Consider the following 20198-nt stretch of genomic DNA (forward strand, 5'->3'; position numbering starts at 1 on the left):
GGCATTAGTTTGCTGCCATGTTGGGGACGGTGTCCCCCTTAAACATTATCCACAAATTCAATTATAAGTTAATCTCCCACTTAAAAATCTATAATTAACCAATTATCCACATAATTAATATTATCTCAAATTACTTAAAATATTTACTTTTAACACACTCTATACACCTTACTATCATGGTCATGTGGTATATTACTGGTCCATAAATATGGGGTATTATAGCTTGAACCATATTTTATTTCCAAATGTCAAACTTCGACCAACCTCATTTTCTTCAACTCGTTTACCCTCTCACCTTCACGACTTTACCTATCACTTGTTATAAATATCATAAGCACTTATAACCTCAAAAATAGTCTTGTCCTCATTTTAAAGTACTACTATTAAAATATTAAAATACTAATAAATCATGGTACCATATAAAATCAATACATACACTATTATTTCTTTAAAATATCTATGTAAAAATACATATATTTCTCAACTTCTAATTTTTCTAATCTCATATAAAGAGTACAAATTTACGTACGCTTAATTATTAAAATGGTAAAAAGATAATCTTCTTTTTTTGTGAGAAAATAATATCTATCTTTACAATAAAGGAAATCTCATAAACTTTCTCATATAATTTAAAGCATAATCGGAAGTAGTAATATTAATAACTATATAAATCATATTTTTCAAACTTTTTACAAAAATGTTCCACTCAAAATACCATAACAAATGTATATAACGGTAACAATGTTGATAAACTTACGGGGTCTTACAATAACATAATCACAAATCATTTATGATCTCATGAGCGGTCTTAATCCCTTCAAGCTCATATGGATTACTACGACTCATCCTAATATTAAAGTACGGGATGTAACATACTAACCTAGTGTTATGCAAGAATTTTCAAATATCATGAAAGGAGAATTTGAAATGAATATGATGAGTGAATTAACCTTTTTCCTTGGGCTACAAATTAAGCAAGTACAGAAAGGGACTTTTATTAGTCAAACAAAATATACAAAAGAGCTTATCAAAAAGTTTGGGATGTCTAATGTTAAGGCCATAGGGACTCCTATGAGTCCATCAACCTTTGGATGAAGATAAAGATGGTAAGAGTGTTGATGAAATAATGTATCGAGGTATGATTGGATCTCTACTCTATCTTATAGCTAGTCGACCCGATATTATGTTTAGTGTTTGCAAATGTGCAAGATATCAGTCAGCTCCCAAAGAATCTCACTTGACTGCTGTTATCAGATATGTGATAGGGACAGTCGACTATGGATTATGGTACGAAAGCTTATATCTTTGATCTCAAAGGTTTTTCAGACGCAAATTTTGCAGATGATAAAATTGACAGGAAAAGCACAACTGGAACGTGCTAATTGCCTAGAAAATCTCTTATATTCTAGCACAACAAGAAACAAAGATGTGTTGCTTTATCTACTACTGAAGCAGAATATCTGGCTGTAGGCAACTGCTGTACAAAGGTTATATGGATTATGCATCAACTGTTAGACTAGGATTTACGTCTTAATTGCGTTCCTATTATGTGTGATAACACTAGTGCCATTTGCCTTTCAAAAAATTCTGTGCATCATTCTAGAGTTAAGCATATTGAGATTAAGCATCATTTTATTCGTGATCATGCTGCAAAAGGTGACATTGTGTTAGAATTTATCAATACTAAAATTCAGTAAGCAGATATTTTTATAAAACCATTGCTTGAAGAAAGATTCTGTTTCCTTCATGACAAAATTGGTATTTGTTTGATTACCATTTAATTTCTCTAAATTTGTCTATTTTAGAAAATTTCCATAATTGATCTTCCGCCCTAAATATCTCTAAGTATTTGATTACTCTGTATGTGCATTTAATACCCGACTGACGGCGGGCTTGCAGAAGGCAACATTTCAGTTGCCTGTCACACGTCTCTCCAGAATAGAGGCGTCCACTCACCCCTTTTTAACCTCTCATCTCTCGTTCATATCACCCAATATCTCAAAGAAATCCCCTCTCTCTGTGCTCTCTCTTACTCATGGCCAAAACCAAACCCTCTCCATCCTCCTCCATGCCTAGAAGAAGTCATCGCTTCAAGAAAAACCATCAAACTGATGATCCTCTGGATGTAGAGGCGTCGGAGAGTAAAGATCATCAACAGTTCGAGGATGAATCTAGTGGTTCTCAAGAAAAAAATTCTCATCGCTCAAAAGAAGGCTGGAAAACGTCCAATGGAGTCCATCTCCAAACAATCATCTCAAAAGAGAGGGAAAATAGAAAGCATAGAGTTTGGGCCTGAACACAAGATGAACTTCTATGGTCCCAAAGAGAAAGCAAGATTTGTCGCTTACAAAGGGAAGTCGACTGCGTATGGTCGCACTGTAAGTTTGAAATCTATGAAAAACTCTCACTGTGATGTTATCTCTGTATCTGAAACTTAAAAAAGTTGTCTCTCTATTTGCGACTGTTGGTGAAGCTGTCTAAGAGCCTATGTATATGTTTTATGCAAATTTGTTTGTGAATGATTAAAATGACTTAAAATCCATGATTTTGGGAACTCGCATTATTCTTGACTCTTATCAGTTTGAAAAAAATTGTTGCAACAAAGTTTGTTGGATATAGTTTCTTTGTGTAACATTCTTGGCCTGATAGTTTTGAAGTGTCGTTTAAGGAAGCAAAGAGTGTGTTGTCTGAAAACACCCTTGACATTGGTCCTAAAAATCTGAAATTTGAGCATCGTGTACTAGCCTACATTATTGCTACCACCCTGCTACCTTGCACTGGTTCTCTTAGCACCGTGTCTCTTAGAGATATGTTTGTCTTGTACTGTCTTGTGAACGGGAAGGCTATTAATTGGTTTGCTTGGGTGTGGCAGTACATGCTTGAAAGCATCAGGGATGTCTCATCTTCGGCTAACAGTTTGCCTTATGGTTTACTAATCTCTCACATTTTGCAAGTTTTAAAAGTAGATTTGTCTCCCTATGCCCCTAAAACCATCTCCAACACATATGACAAGACAGCCTTTGCCATGATGGGGTACACCTTTTTTGAGGGAACCCGACTCAAGAAAGACAAAGCACCATAATCCACTCCTCAACATGGCACTAGAAGGATTAAATCTTAAACTAGCAAATCCTCTTCCTCATATCAGTTGCTACTAATGCACCAAAATATTGCAGGTATCAAGGAACTGATGACCTCTATAAGGCAAGGGATCAGTGCTATGCAGGATGTCACTGAGAAACTGACCAAAGTCACCAAGAAGATTGATGCCTCCTATGACAGTTTCTGCACCAAAGTGATCAACACTTTGAAGTATGTCCTTGGAAGGAATTAAGTGTCTGGGCTGTTTAAACAATCTTTTTCTTTGTTTTTTTTTGTGTGTTGGTTGTTTAAAACTTATCTTTTGGTTGTGTTTGGATGGGCATATAGTCTATGCCTAGTATAACTGTTAGATGTATATATTTTTTTCTGCTTAACTAGTATTATTATTAGCTATTATTCTCTTCTTGCTCTTTTTGATTGATGTCAAAAGGGGAGAAGAAAGAAAGAGTACAAAGACAGGGGAGCATGGAAACAAACAAGGAGCACAAAGGCAGGGGGAGCAGAAGTACATTCGTAAAGGGAAGTATCTTGTAAATTAGTCGAACTCTTTTTGGATTATTGTCATCATAAAAAAGGGGGAGATTGTTAGGTTTAAAATTTTAATAATGATCAATAGTCAAAAGAGTCTTGACTAATGTCATCTCACTTTGTGTGGAGATTCGCAACAGTACTCATGAATGAAAGGAAAGAAAATCATACAAGGAAATCTGAGGAAGCCAACGACTATGTTCTTCAAACTCTATATTAAATGGAAAGAGAATCAATCAATCAAAGAAAAAGGAAGAAAAGACAAGCAATCAGACTTGCTAAAGAGTCTCAAGCGTGCAAGAAAGGAAAGGGAGAATCAAGGATAGAGAGTTAATCAAGGGCAATCTGCGGAAGCTCTAAACAGGGTTAATTGGAGGAACCAAAACTTCAAACTGAGAATGAATCTGGCCACACCTCGCAAGCTAGATTCATGAGGCTACCCTTGTGTCTCACTCTTAGAAGCCTATGCCTCACAAGGAAAGACCACCAATTATTGTTGCTTTACGATCCCAGAAAAGAGAAATCAGAAGATTCACCGAGCATTATAAAAGAAGAAGTAGAAGGACAAGGAATATTACGCAACTTCACATATGTTTCTACACCTTTCTAGTTCTTAGTACAAACACTGTATTCTTGACTCTACAAGTGTCCTAAAAGATAAAAAGAGTTAGAAAACAAAACAAGAGTTGTGTCAACACTAGAAAATTTTTTGTTAATGTATGTCGTTGGTGGTGAACGTACTAAAACCATCACTGTTGTAAAGAATTATTGAAGATCTAAGAGAACCCTTGTGACCCAAGGGAACTGCACGTATGTACCACACCGGTACTAAACCAGTATACAATTGTTGTGCCTCGTTTACTTTTCTCTCTGTCGACTAATTCCCTTCTTAGTCAACTTAAAATCGGCTACAATTCACCCCCTCCCCCTTTTGTACTTTTAAATATGGGTCAGGTCGGATAATTTATTCGTTTTCAGCGCGTCCATATCCGCCCCACCCGTTTGCCATTCCTACTTGGGGGTAATCGCAGTAGCTACAGCGACAGGTTTGGTTTTCCTTTTACAGCAATTATATTGCCTTTCTCTGCCTGTTACTTGTGTCGTTAGTAAATTTATTTGTTCAGCTAAAGTAGCACCTATATATATATATATATATATATATATATATATATATATATATATATATATATATATATATTTAACAATTCAAATCATCATGAAATTTTGATATAATAGCACGCAATTAATTTAACAAAAAATGAAAAGAATCAGATGTTTCGTAACCACTCGTGTCTCACAAATCGAACTGACTTAGGCAAAAAACGAATGAGGATAAAATTAAATGTAACATAGATGTAACAAATCACTTGTCTACTATTGTAAGAAACTAATGAAAGGTTTTCAATTGGTGTCCGCTTTCGATTTGAGTACTAAATAAGAAGGCAGAAAAAAAATAGGATTTTATCTCTTATTGCTTTCCCACTAAACACAACATAATAGAAGTCAATGGTTCAAAAAAAGAGCCAAATTGGTCATCAGACTATGATATTATTAAGATAAGTTTAGCCTTTGAATGCATGAGTAACAATGATTTCGATATAACCTATGGATGAAATGCATCTTATTGCTTATTCAGAATTTTAATTTGGTAGATTCAACCTACAATTATATAAGTTTAAAATTTCATTGTTTTTTATATGTATATTTATGTTTTTTATAAAAAAATATTGGGTTCAGTTAAATTCGTAACTCTAAAGACTACATCGGTCAGTAATGGAGACGACATCATGATTTAAATCACCTAAGAAAAAAATATCACAGTATTTCATAATATCTAACTAAGGCTGGAAAGTTTTATGAACCAACTAATATATGAAATCTCACCTAATTATTTATATGGCTTGAATAATACCAATATCTATTGCTTCAAAATATATTTTCCTTATTATAAGTTGAGTTGGAGGTTGCTCAATCTCCATTTTTGCATCTATTAAAGTCCCAACCAACATAAACTTTATCTCTTTTTCTACTTCTTGGTAAATTTGTGTCATTAATTGACATTTTTTGGTGCACCAAATATTGAAGGTGAAACCAAAGCTACCAGTCTTTGAATTGCTAAGATTTGAAAAATATTGAACATTTCTTAAACCAATTAAAGAAATTGTATCAATTGGTACGTAATTTCTCAAATAAGAATTCGTCTACATTTTGAAATCTAAAAAAAAACCTCATCTTGTCATTACACGATACTGTCTCTTTCTATAACTAGTCAAAATCAACATTAAACTGCCAAAAAAACTGTCATTTTCATTTACTTAAATTATGATAAGCCGTATTTTGCTTACTCAAAATTTGACAATTCTCAACAAATATAAGAAGTGAGTTATGTGATTTGCCAAAATAAAGAAAAAAAGTGGACTATTGCATCTCACTTTATTATTTTTACCTATTGCCATTATTACTAATGTTCCTATAGACTATGTTTTGCAACTAAAAATACACTTTTGATTTTGAAATGTAGCCAAGCAATAAATACCAACTTTGACTCGATCTTTTTCAAATGAAATGAAATCCATACCTGTTTAGAAATTATATCTTCATACGACTTTTTCATCTTTAATTAGAGATCTCGAGTTCGAAGCTTAAAAATGATAAAAATTCTGATAAGAACACTCTATTCTTTATGCGATAAAAATACGAATTAATCGGGCACAAAAACAAATATCGAGTACCGAGTGAAAACTTGAAAAATAATTATAGCCTAAGACTAAGAGCAAATACAAAATATAGGAGAAGACATGAAGTAGTGGAGTTTGTAAAATTCATGACTATATTACAAAGTCCAAACACTTCCCAACAAAACTTTGACCCACTCCTACAACCACCAATCCCAAGGTCTCATCCTCCCTAATTTCCAATTTTACCCTTTCTTTGTCCTAAAATAATAATTCATTAGGATAGAAAGTCAAAATTCACGAGAGCATATTAGAAATAACCCATCATCTTGGTGAAATTCCAATATATTCTATATACTAAAAAAAGGATTTAAGTTGCATATGATTACTTTATATTTATCAGAAAGTTAACTTGTAAGCAGCCTAATGTGATAAAAGTCTTAAAGATTTAATGATTTAAGTTGTATACTAATAGTCCAATTTTTTTACATTATTCTACAAGTTTAAGCAATTGTAATAGGACAATAACATTTTTCTATAAATTACCAACTTATATATATTGCAAATAAAAAATTACATGTAATTGCTTCTTTTAGCAACATTATATTATCAGGTCACCAAAAGAATATTTATATTGAAGTCTCCTTAAAGTATGATATTTGTAATCTTGAAAATATATTATAACATAATATATGTTATAATAGATAATGTAATATGATTATGTACAACAACAACGGCATATCTGGTGTGATTTCACAAGTTATATATTTTAAAGGTAGATGTACGTAAATTTATTGTGTGAGGTAGAGCGACTGATTATGTAGTTTTTGATAAAAATTAAAATTCTTAAAATTACAAGAAAAAAAAGTCAAAATTGATAATTGCATAAGGAATGAATGTGCAAAAAATCAAAGAGGTGAGGAGGGGGGTGGGTGGGGTTGGGGTTGGAGGGGGGAAGAGGGGGGGGGGGGATAATGGGCCATAATAATGCGTATATACGTAACATTAGTTGCATATAAAAACTGTTTTGTCCGAACTGTAAAAGCTATTGGGTACGGTGTAGTTCAAAGATAACGCTATAATCAAGAAGTAAAATCATAAACAAAGCCAACCTTAGAGATCTGCTCCCCTCTTCTTTACAAAGAATGTTGCTCTCATTTACTTCATTTAAATTCAATAAATATTGAATCTTTTTTGTAATATGTGTACAACGAGCTAGTTGCTGCAATTCTTGTGTTCTTTTTACGTAGAAGAAGTGGAAAAAAATGGGGAGTAAATGGAGAAAAGCAAAGCTAGCATTGGGTTTGAATATGTGTCTTTATGTACCAAAGACACTTGAAGACTCGCCGGCGGTGGCGCCGTCCGGCGGGAGATTTTCCGATACTGTTTCGTTGTCTCCGACGACCCCAAATAGGAATTCTGATTGCCATGTTGATATGCCCACTACCCCAACTCCCTCTTCCTCTGGTCTTCGCTTGCCTAAACATAGCTCCAAATCTTCCAAGGTAAAAAAAAGTTTCAATCTTTATGTTTTTTTTTTCGCTTGGTTTATTTGGATTACTCTTTGTTAAGATAATTACACATGGTAGATAATTTCTTGTTTATATTTGATGTCTTCACTTAAATTTTTTTTGGGGGGTGGGGGGTGGGTGGGTTCTAAGGCTAGTATCTTGTTCATCTAACAATAATCTCCATTACTAGATTCTCAAACATGAAAATTGAATGTGTATCACTAGGTCATTCTTGAGTTACTCGATAAAATAATTCAAGTGTGCGCAAGTTAGTCCAAACACCATCTTAACAAAAAAAGTGAAAATTGAATGTTTTTGATAGGGAGAAAAAATGTTTTATGCTGAAAATGTTTTTCTTGAGAAACTATCTATTAAGTTATTTTCTTGATGTTTGAGTGTAAAGGTATTTACTAGATGATATTATTGAGTATTAAAAGTTGATAACAATGACCAAGTGTGAATTGAAACTAAAGAAAGGATGCCATCTTTTTCTTTCTCCAAGCTAATTTTCAACTCTTAAGTTTCTTATTTGTCTTTTAATGAGATTATTATTAAGTGGTTTTGGTTTACTTTAGCTTTTGTATTAATTGATGGTAAGTCAATAAGTTAATTCTATGACATGGGGTATAGATGTGGAGGACCCTATAGCCTTACCTTAACTTTCAATTTTCAAGTGGTTCTGATTGCAATATAGAAAATATAGCTAGTTGTGTTTGTGGAAAGATGGTGATATTCTTGTATCTTAATGTGTAGTTTTCAGATTCTCCATGTTGAGTGGGGATAAAGTAGATAGATAGGTATCTGTGAAAGGAGAGGAGCCCCAAAGTGGTCCACTGGTTTCATTGTAAAAAGAAAAACAACAGTGTAATCAGAGTAATCCCTTTTTCTACTTACTCTTCTTGGTTGAGAAAGTGCTTTGTCTGGTCAGCAACTGCACTATTTTTAGTCTTTTACACACATGACATTACTCATTTGGCCATTTTTTATCACCCCTTTTCATGCCATAGTCCAAGAAAAAAGCCTGTACAACCCTTGATTGAGAGCTTTCTTACTACTATTATAAGCACAACAAGCGTAGCCTGGTACACTAAGCTCTGGCTATACGTGGAGTTCGAGGAAGGATCGGGTCATAAAGGTTTATTGTACGCAGTCTTGCCCTGCATTTTTGCAATAGGTTGTTTTCACGGCTCGAACCTGTGACCTCCTGGTCATGACAACAACTTTACCGGTTACGCTAAGGCTTCCCTTTCACTGTTAAGTACAACAAAGTAAAGTAATTTCAGAGTTGAAAAAAAAAAGATTGGGTTTTTTTAATGGCTGAAACAATGATTTCTACTTCTTTTGATAAGTGGGGTTCTTGATTATTTTAACACTGTATTTAGCTGTCTCGAGAGGTTTGTGCCTACTTTATTCAAAAGTTAAGTGTTTGATTTGGTTTTTGCTTGCTTTAGTATTATGTCCATTGTCCACCACTGTGCTTTGATATTTGACTACTCAAACATTGACTTTATTGAATGGTAGACCAGTCTGCACATGTAATATATTCTTATTTATAGCCATTAATAGTGACAGTAATTGCGTAGGCATTCTCAGTTTCATCTTTTTATGCGGCAGTCTTGATAATGTGGTTGACATGCAGACCACTAGGGCCTCACTTTACAATGACAGTAATCCTTCTTCTTTGTTGGCAATTGTTCTTTGTTACTATAAACAATTGAGTTTCTGTCTTGTACTTCTACTGGTGGGGAAGTGGCAGGTTAGCTGAAAACTACTCTTAATAAGTACTAAAACAAAGATTGCGATCTTAGGTGGATCTAGGATTTTAATTTGATATCTTCGACCTTTAAGGTTCTTAATACTCAACTCATTGTGTTTTAAAATTGTGTTGACATCTAATATTAGTTGAAATTTTAGTGAAAATTTTCATGTATATATTATGATATGCATAGAAAATATTGGGTTCGGATTAACCCATTACTTAAGGGCTAGATCTGCCCCTAATCACAATTATCCAACAATTCACGGCGAACCAACTGTTATTGGGGGCTCTATATGTGCAAAACATGATCTAGAATTTAGAAGATGTTGGACTTCCGGGAATTACAAATAAATTGAGTTTACCTGTCAGAAATAAATCCAAAGACGTTGACTTTTTGTAATTTAATCCAATGGTATAAAGAAATGAGCGACAAAATTTGATGAACAAAATTTGGAGTTGTAGAAGGGGAGCCTTGGAGCAGCCGTCAAGTTGTCTCCGTATGACTTATAGGTCACAGGTTCGAGTCTTGGAATCAACCATTGATGCTTGCATCAAGGTAGGCTGCCTACATCACACCGCTTGGGGTGCGGCCCTTCCCCGGACTCTGCATGAACGTGAAATGCTTTGTGCGTCGGGCTGCCCTTTAAAACTTGGAATTGTAAAACTTGAATGTGAAAGTGATAAATAGACCTTGGGCCTAACTCAACCCCAAAATCTAACTCAAAGGGTGAGGATTGCCCAAGACATATAAAGAGTCTAAGGAACCCATCCATCTCTGACGTGGGATTCCATCAGAAAGCTATATTTTGAACTTAGGTTGCCCTCTCCTCTTTTGTAGGCTGAAATTGGATTAATGATTGAATTGAACAAATGTGTGCTTTTGGAAGGGCTTTCAGACATCCATTTTTTTGAAGTTTTTACGACATGTTCATGTTAGATTATTCTTTAAAGAATAGTCAGGGGTTTTAATTCCTTACTTATTTTCTATACTGCAGAGTACTTGTGCAATATGTTTGATGTCCATGAAACCAGGCCAAGGTCATGCAATTTTTACAGCAGAATGCTCACATTCATTCCATTTCAACTGTATCACTTCAAATGTAAAGCATGGGAACCAAATTTGTCCAGTTTGCAGAGCAAAATGGACAGAGATACCTTTTCAGAGTCCTCTTACTGATATATCACACCCAAGGTCTCGGAACGGACATGTACATTGGCCTCAAGATGATGCCTGGATGACAGTTGTAAGGCGGCTCCCACCTGCTCGATTGGATACCAATCGCAACATTTCTACACTTTTTCAAGTTGTGGAACCAGGTGTCTTTGATGATGATGAAGTAGTTGATCACCAACCCATCGGCAGCCAGAGAAGCTCATCAACTGATGTGGCTAATCATCATTCCGCGGATGCAATAGAAGTGAAAACATGGCCGGAGATTTCTGCAGTTTCAAAATCAGCTTCTCACAACAATTTTGCTGTGTTGGTGCATCTCAAAGCCCCGCACGCTATTGGCCTCCTACAGTCTGGGGTAAACCAGAGTGAGATGCCAGTTACAGGTCATAATTCCCGAGCTCCAGTTGATCTTGTCACTGTTCTTGATGTTAGTGGCAGCATGGCCGGTACCAAGCTTGCTTTGCTAAAGAGAGCAATGGGATTTGTTATTCAAAACCTTGGTCCTGCTGACAGGCTTTCTGTCATTGCCTTCTCTTCTACTGCTCGTCGTCTCTTTCCTCTTCGTAGGATGAGTGATACAGGTAAGCAAGAAGCGCTACAAGCTGTGAATTCACTAAGTTCCAATGGTGGGACAAACATTGCCGAGGCCCTAAAGAAGAGTGCCAAGATCATGACAGATCGCAAGTGGAAGAATCCAGTTAGCAGCATAATATTGTTGTCTGATGGACAAGACACGTATACTATTAACAGTCCTAGTGGAGCTACTACACAGATTAATTACCAGTCATTGCTTCCTGGTTGCATGCAGCGTAATGCAGCTTCAGGTCTCCATATTCCAGTGCATGCATTTGGTTTTGGTGCTGACCACGATGCAGTCTCAATGCACTCAATCTCTGAAACTTCAGGCGGAACATTTTCCTTCATAGAAGCTGAGAGTGTTATTCAAGATGCTTTTGCTCAGTGCATTGGCGGCCTTCTAAGCGTGGTGGTCCAAGAGTTGAATGTGGAAGTTGAATGCGTTCACCCTGTTTTGTGTCTCACTACAATAAAATCTGGAAGTTACAATGCCAGTTTAACATCTGATAACAGAAGAGGCACCGTTAAAGTTGGCGACTTATACGCAGATGAAGAAAGAGATTTCTTGGTCATGATTGATATTCCTGCTGATAGGTCAAGCAATGATTATATGACCCTTGTAAAAGTTAAGTGTACATATAAAGACCCTATATCGAAAGATTTAGTAACCTTGAATCATGCTAGTGATGTCAAAATTGAGAGGCCTGACACAATTGGACAACTTGTTGTGTCAATGGAAGTTGACAAGCAGCGCAATCGGCTTCAATCAGCAGAAGCAATGGCAGAAGCAAGAGCTGCAGCTGAAAATGGTGATTTAGCAGCTGCAGTATCCGTTCTTGAGCATTGTCGAAAGCAATTATCAGAAACTGCATCTGCTCAAGCTAGAGACAAACTATGTCTTGCACTGGATGCTGAGCTTAAGGAAATGCAAGAGAGGATGGCAAATCGTCGCGTTTATGAAACATCTGGTAGAGCTTATGTTTTGTCAGGACTAAGTTCACATTCTTGGCAGAGGGCAACGGCTCGTGGCGATTCCACTGATAGTACAAGTCTGATACAGGCTTACCAGACACCATCTATGGTTGACATGGTTAGCCGATCACAAACAATGTACCTCGGTAGTCCTGCTCCTCGACCACCTCTAAGGCCAGTGCGATCATTTCCTGCACGACCACAGCCTAGGTGATCCTCGACACCTTTCCTTCGTGCAAGTTTTGTTTTTCTCCTATTTCAATCTTTTGGGTTTTGGGAAAGCATGGGCTAAATGGGAAATGGTTTCGACGGTCTGCAGAAGGGAAGGGGTATATTTCTAGTAGAATGTACATTAATAAAGAAGATTTTGGCTCGAAAGGTGGGAAAAACAAAAGAGAAATAGCCTATAAGTTGGCTTCAAGAGAAATTGAGTGAGGATTAGAACTAAATCTTTGACTATTATGGGTGTATAAGGAAAGATTGTGTGTACTCTTTTGGTTAGTTTTGGGGTATAGTCCATTGTAATTGTGGGTATACGGGGGTGTTTCTTGAATTCTATAGTATGAAAATTTTTTTTTCACTATCCTTTGAGAAGCTCAATTTAGTGCATCTTTACTTTCTTCATTCCAAAGTGAATGTTGCTATATTCTGCATTATCATCTAGATATTAGTTAAAAATTACAGATTGTTAATATTAACCAGAATAAGAACAAAACTTAGGAGAATTTTATCAAAATCCAAAACCAGATCTGTCTAAACTAGAAATCCAAAGTTGGTGTTAGGGGGAAAATATAGGTGAAAGTGTGTTGTTTTTGGGATTAAATGCATCCATTTCGTTATTATCTTCCTCCTGGTGGATATTACAAAGGGAACGGTATTTATTTTACGGATAATAATCTCTATCAACATTCAGTTGGTATTTTGGGAGGTAATTATGACATTAGTTTCTATGACTTGGATAGTAGACGTAGAGTGTTCTGGCGATACAATGATAACGCCAAATTTTGGTACATACACAACCCTGAAGATTTCATAAAGGAGTAGTCTTGGGCCTTTGACAAGGACAAAGATGGAATAGAAGAGCATGGTTTACTAGATCTTTTTTCATGCAATTATCAGTTTCATATTACTAATTAATTACTACCATGCTAGAGTACAGTGTTTGATGTGTGAGTCAACGTATATCACGATCACAAGAGAGGGTTGCTCAGCACCCCTCACCTACAATCCCATGATCGTGCGTTCGAGTCACCAAAGAAGCAATGGCTCCAATAAAGGGGGTCAAAGGGGAATAAGAAAAAAGTATAACACAAGTTCGAAGCCTATTGTAGGCAAAATTCATAGAGATTGAACTATGCACTAGTTAATCCTAGAAAATTTAAACTTGCCTTCTCTTTTTGTTGCTTGCCTCTGGAGGTAAGGAATGTCAGAATGCCCAAGATTGCAAAAAGTTAGTAAACCCTACATCTAACAGAGACGTTGGCATTATACCTCGTGATCGTGAAGGTGGTACGTTGCAATTAAGGCAATGGAAATCATCAGGCATAAAAATAGATAAAATTCAGACGTTAAAAAATATGAATTTGAACTACTATTAGTGTATATCTTCATATGAAATTAATCAAGTATACTCTTCTATAGTGGACTTGCATGACTACCCTCTGGAGACCTAATGATAGAGCGAGAAAGGAGTCCAATTGTAATCTGCTTTATTTTGACATTCAGAGCACTAAATAGAAATCTCCATAGAAACATCAGTTGGGACCATCACAATGCTTTGTTTTAATTAAATAGTCATATTTCCAAATTGGACTTGCTTGTTTGTAAACTAAGGTATGTCAAATCCACCTGCTTAAGCTAAGTTACAAAATTATGTGCCAGTTTATTAATCTACGGTCTCACTATATTCTTTGTTACTAATTGATGACATGATCCCAATGCAAAAAAGAGTGAGGATAGATTCTAGAGCCGTTAATATGCGCGGGGCTGGGCAGCCCACGTGGGCTTAAGCAATTGACGGGCTGGGTTGGGCTAGCCCATCATTTTGATGGGTCATATAATGGTCAACTCACTCCAGTCCTACGTGGGCTGCGGGCCCCACGGGCCGGCCCATCATTTTTTTAAAATATAATTTTATATTTTTTCATTAAGTTCTAAAAAAAAAAAGATAATTATTTAAAATTTTAAAAATTTTATTGGAAAATTTCACGAAACTTAATAACTTTTTATATTATTCCAATATATTACAATAAACACTAACAAAGTAAAAGATAAGACCATTTCATTCACTAAAAGTCAAAACTTAGAGCAAACTATTCAAAAGAACGTCCATGACGCTTATGGGATATCCAACACATGATCTTCATCAAACACATTTGAATCCTCTTGTTAGAAGGTTGTTCTAACATCTTCACTTTCATCTAAATTTACAATTCGTTTGCAATATTAATTAGTTAAATATTAAGAATAATTAAAATTTTAAAACTAATTAACGTTTCAAGACTTTGATATTTTAATATGATGAGCTTAAAACTTTAAGCTTGGGATACTCTTCTCATTATTTTTTTGTCATATAAATTTTTATTTTATATATTTTAAATAGATATTTTTATTAGGCCCACGGGCCGGCCTGGCCCAGCCTCAGTCAAGCCTCACAGGCCACGGGCTTACTTGGGCCGGGCTTAAAAGCCTCATTTTTAAATGGGCTCCAAAAATTCTAGCCCAACCCTGCTAGATCACGGGCTGGGTTGGGTCGGCCCAACGGGACAAGCCCATATTGACGGCTCTAATAGATTCCAAGATATTAGACTCAGGTAGACAAAAGCTACTCCCTCCGGTTCACAATAAGTGTCCAATTTGCTTTTTCATTTTGGTTCAAAATAAATGTCCAGTTATGTAATCAAGAAAGAATTCAATTTGTTTTTACAAAATAACCCCTATGTACATATCCCTAAAAAGTTTTCTTACTCCTTCACACATTAAATGTTTAATTAGGGGTAGTTTAGTCATAGTAGGTATTTTTGTATGGAATTTATAGCCTGTTTGGCCAAGCTTCTTTTTGGCCAAAAGTGCTTTTTTTTTTTGCCAAAAGCACTTTTGGCCAAAAATTGAGGTGTTTTGGCCAAGCTTTTGGAAGGAAAAAAAGTGCTTTTGAGGAGAAGCAGAAGCAGTTTTGGAGAAGCAGAAAAAAGTAGCTTCTCTCCAAAAGCACTTTTGAGAAAAATACACTTAGAAACAGTTTTTTAAAGCTTGGCCAAACACTAATTGCTGCTCAGAAGTGCTTTTCAAACTAATTAGCCAAACACAAACTGCTTCTAACCAAAAGTACTTTTGAGAAAAGCACTTTTGAAAAAAAACACTTCTCAAAATAAGCTGATTTTTGCAGCTTGGCCAAACGGGCTATTAGTATTTTCTTAATGAGCGTGCTAAAAGTAAATTGGACACTTATTGTGAACCGAGGGAGTAGATATTTAGCGTGATAAATGATTTGGGATCCCATGGCATCACATTAACAACCAAATCAGTTTTGTCAGTGATTGAAATCTGTGCTAATTAATGAGTTTGATGTTGTGAAAATTGATCCTAGTTTTGGTGTCCAATTTCCAATAGAGATGAGCTGCTCGACAAGGTACATTAACACTTGCAAACATTTTGTTTCTCATTCAATGTTCATATAGTGTTAGATCTAAACTAATTTAAAAGGGAAAAATGCATTCCTGTCAATATTTTTTTTGTCACTGACTCAAATTTTATTATAGGTCGTGATAGCGTCCAACATCATTCTTAGACAAGCTAACCCTAATTAACTAGTGAGTTCTCATTCTTCTAAATAAACACTCTCAACATTTACTTAACTTAAATTTAAAACAATCGATAATTAACAATTTATAAGGCGACTAAATCGGAAAAAAAAAAAAGAAGACTAAAGGGAATCATAATAATAGGAATACAATGCAAAAATAATAATCTACTAATGTGTGTGCATGGATCTAGTGTCACAAGTACGAGAGCAACTAGTAGAATGTACAAAATACAACTACCCTACTTCCTGAAATAAAATAGACAGGAATAACAAAAGGAGAGACTCCGGCATGCTGCTGAATGGCTCGAAAGAGGGCAGCACACCGTGAGATCTCGATCAGGTATCAGGAATGCGCACCGGACGGGTAACTAGATGCACCTGCCTCAGATCCTGTACAATTAAGTACAGAAGCGTAATATGAGCACATAAACAATATGTACTGTTGCTCCCAAACGCACACGCAAGTATACGCGGTCGACAAGTAATATAGGATAGTAAGTCCAGATATCGTACCCACAGGGACTTGTGATTAACTATCAACTAAATTAAACCAAACAAATTAATCTATTCAAGCGAATTCTAAAGTACGAATATTTAACTAAAGATAATCTAGAGTAACAAACTAAGAGATTAAAAAAAATAAGTTGGTGAATTATAGAGACGAATTCAATGTGAGTAAATATTCTAGAGCTATGGGTTAGCTAACAATCCCGTTGAGTTTTCTACCTAAATTGTCTGATTAGTTTATCTAGTTTATTGATTGACAGGGTTAATATTGCTCGTAGCCTTCTCCCGAAGTACAACTCGCCTATTCAAGCTAACCTAACGCCTATATTCCTATGGAATTAGGATTAACAAGAACGCCTTTATAATTTCCATATAATAACCAAGCAAGGCGATTAGGTATATTCCTATCCTAACCGCAAATCTGCTCCCCCTAAGAGTTAAGATCTTGCTCTACTCAATCTTATATGCAATCTAGAATTCCCTCTCCCGAGTTCAATCCTAGATTCGTAGATAGTATTCAATTGGTGATCAAGCAATCAAATAATTAAGCGCAAGATTGAATAAACAAACCAATATGATAAAATAATAAGAACAATCCAAGTTTCAAACTACAACGTTCATGTAGCACCCAAAACTCTAGAACTAATAAACTATGAGATTAAAAGAAGAGAAGAGAAGAGAAGAAAAACTAGTTAGAAGCCTCCTCCAAGCGTGGTGTGTGTTCCTCCACGTCCAAAAATTACTCTAAAAACGTTCTCTCATGTATATATACCAAGTAGGGTTGGGCCCAAACAATTATACCTTCTCCAATGTGAAAAAGGACACTTTTCCCGGGTGACTCGCGCGAGCTCGCGCGTTCTTCGCGCACTATTCTGCCTCAGCCTTTAACGCGCACGACTTCGCACGTTCTTCGCGCGTTCTGTTCCGAATTTAGAAAAACGTAAAACATGAAAGTTGTAGCCCTTTGAGTTAGCTTTCCAACTATATATTGTGGAGCCAAAATGGAGTTTTGAGCAAAACGTTATGTCTATTTTACTAGACAGTGCACAATCTGCCTACTGAAGTCTTCGTTTGCTCTAACTATCATCCGTTGACCCCCCAACGCGATCCCGGCTCGTATCCTTGCGCTTTTACTCAGATTTCAAAGCTCCAAATCATTTGAATTCATTCCATAACATCTACATAGCTCGAAATCACTCCTATAAGGCATAAAACACACATTTAATTCAAAACACTAGCAATTAAAGCTCAAACTCAATTAAAGTGCAGTAAATTAGAGTGTAATAAGCGACTAAAATACACAATTATAGCCTATCATCAACACCCCACACTTATACCATTGCTCGTCCTCGAGCAATCAAACTACACTTTATAAAGACACGACCTTTTTAAACAATTCTCCTAACTTATCACACCAAGAATATTTAAAATAGACTAAGCACAAGAGTGTAACATCTTCACCTCAAGATTTGACTCACAAGTACCACGCATTATTCGCAACTCACCCACTTACTCTAACATAGAGGTCAATGACATTACCTTTTCTTCATGAATCAAGTGCCCTCACACAACCAACGAGAGTAGTCCCACACAATAAAATTTAAGAACACTTAGGAACTCAAGATAGAAAGAATTCACTCGCTCTCAGAAATAACATTCATATGCCACAAAAGATGCACCATAGGCTTTCCCATAGTGTACTACTCTACTAATCGAGCTCATTCAGTCTAGGATCAAGTAAGACTTTATTTGGTTGTAATATAGGCTGAAGGACGGGTAGGATACATTTAGATATAAGAGTGACTACACCTCCCTAAGCACTTTAATACATATACTTTAACATTCAAAACTCCATACTTATGTCAAACCATAACTCCACCTTCACATCAATATATATTAACTCCCCACTTCTTTAAGCACAATTACATCAAGAGTCACCACTATCAAATATTTTCACAGCAATACAACTATCTTTTTTTTTCTTTTTTCAATTCAAGTGGCTCTTACTTTTTTCAAAACAGTGCACCTTTCTCCTTATTTCATTAGTTCCACTCAAAAGCCAAACCAACCACCCCACACTTTAACTTTTACAAAGTTCATAACAATTCAAGTGCTCATGAGAGGTGAAAAGGTTCAAATAGATGGTTAATTCAAACAAATGAGTAAGGCTTGTAATGTGGTTGCCAAAGAAACAGGATTACAGGCTCAAAAGGGTTAACTATGATACATAACAATTAGGCGGGTAAAATATTTATATGGCTCAACAAAGAAACGCCTATATCACTTCCAAGACTGAACAAAACTACTATTTCGCTTTGCAAACACACGGGGCAAGTTCTAGACATCGAATGCAATGCACAGAATAACACAAAACCTTACACACACATGGCACATAACTCACTCAGGATTGGACTCATCAAGACACTCTAGTCAAAGAAGTTAAGCAAAGTTAAGATCATACAATTTAAGGTACTTATACAAGAGTCAAAAACTGAGCCTAAGCGTCACAACTAAAGTACTCACTATTCTCAAGGCATGACAAAGTTAGAAGATATTGATTCAATTCAATTCACATCACCATGGCTTCTTTCCTAAAAAAAAAATATAAAACTACCTACACCCGGTTCAAATAAAATCCTTGGAAAAGAACCACGGCACAAAGAAAAACCAAGGGGGAATTGCTACACTATCTACAAAGAAAATCTTTTTCTCCTTTCTCTTTAGACTTACATCCCTCAAGAAAACTGTCTAGGAGATCCATCGTCGGGAAAAGTCTAATTTTTTTTTCGTTTTTCTAAAAAAAATATTCAATTAAACTAACACAACTAAAATAGCATAGAACGTCACTCAGACAATCTCCTCATCCCACACTTAAAATTGTGCAATGTCCTCAATGCACACTGTAAATAATAAGAGGGTAAAAGAAACTCCCTGGTAGGACGAAGGCCGAAGAATTAGCAGCTCACGGGATACTCAGACTTCTCCCTGGTATGATCCCTTGTGCGGGTACCTCACACTTAGTTTCAACCATCTGCTCGCTTTTGCACATGCCTCTTGGCTTTGATTCCATGCTCGTACTCCTACAAAATACAAAAATAATACTACAAAAGAATAACACAATAAAAAAAATAAACAAAAGAAAAAAATAAAAAATAAAATTGGGTTTCCTCCAACAAGCGCCTTATTTAACGTCGCGGCACGACGCCATCACTTTCACCACTTTTCCTTCCACTTTGAGGATATGAATTGCGCCCCCAATTTTGCATCAATTTTTCTGTCACGTTCATGAGGCGGTGGTATGAAAATAAAGGAACCAAGTAAATAATATCGCATCTTGCACTTCTTGGCTTTTAAGTGCGGGATGTCGTTTTGTCTCCTTGGCATCGCAAATTTCATAATATAAACACTTTGTTCCTCATCCATTGAATTCTCCATATGTTCGACTGGATCAATTCCCATGTCACCAATCAAACACAATGTTGAAAAATGTTTAGAATGAGGTCCAATACGCTCTAACTCCAAAATTGTATTATTTTTGACATCCTCAATTTCGCACTCTTCAACCTCGGTAACATCAACAAAAGCATGGTCT

The 20198-nt window shown here is 35.9% G+C and overlaps 1 protein-coding gene across 1 annotated transcript; it reads left to right on the top strand.

Moving 5' to 3' along the window:
* On the top strand, positions 7336–12882 carry LOC109234039. Its single transcript, XM_019399861.1, has 2 exons — positions 7336–7810; positions 10571–12882. Exons 1-2 carry the CDS (start codon positions 7571–7573, stop codon positions 12509–12511), a joined length of 2181 nt encoding a protein of 726 aa, XP_019255406.1. The 5' UTR covers positions 7336–7570; the 3' UTR covers positions 12512–12882.

Source organism: Nicotiana attenuata, chromosome 11 (assembly GCF_001879085.1).
Source record: "Nicotiana attenuata strain UT chromosome 11, NIATTr2, whole genome shotgun sequence".
Classification (NCBI taxonomy): domain Eukaryota; kingdom Viridiplantae; phylum Streptophyta; class Magnoliopsida; order Solanales; family Solanaceae; genus Nicotiana; species Nicotiana attenuata.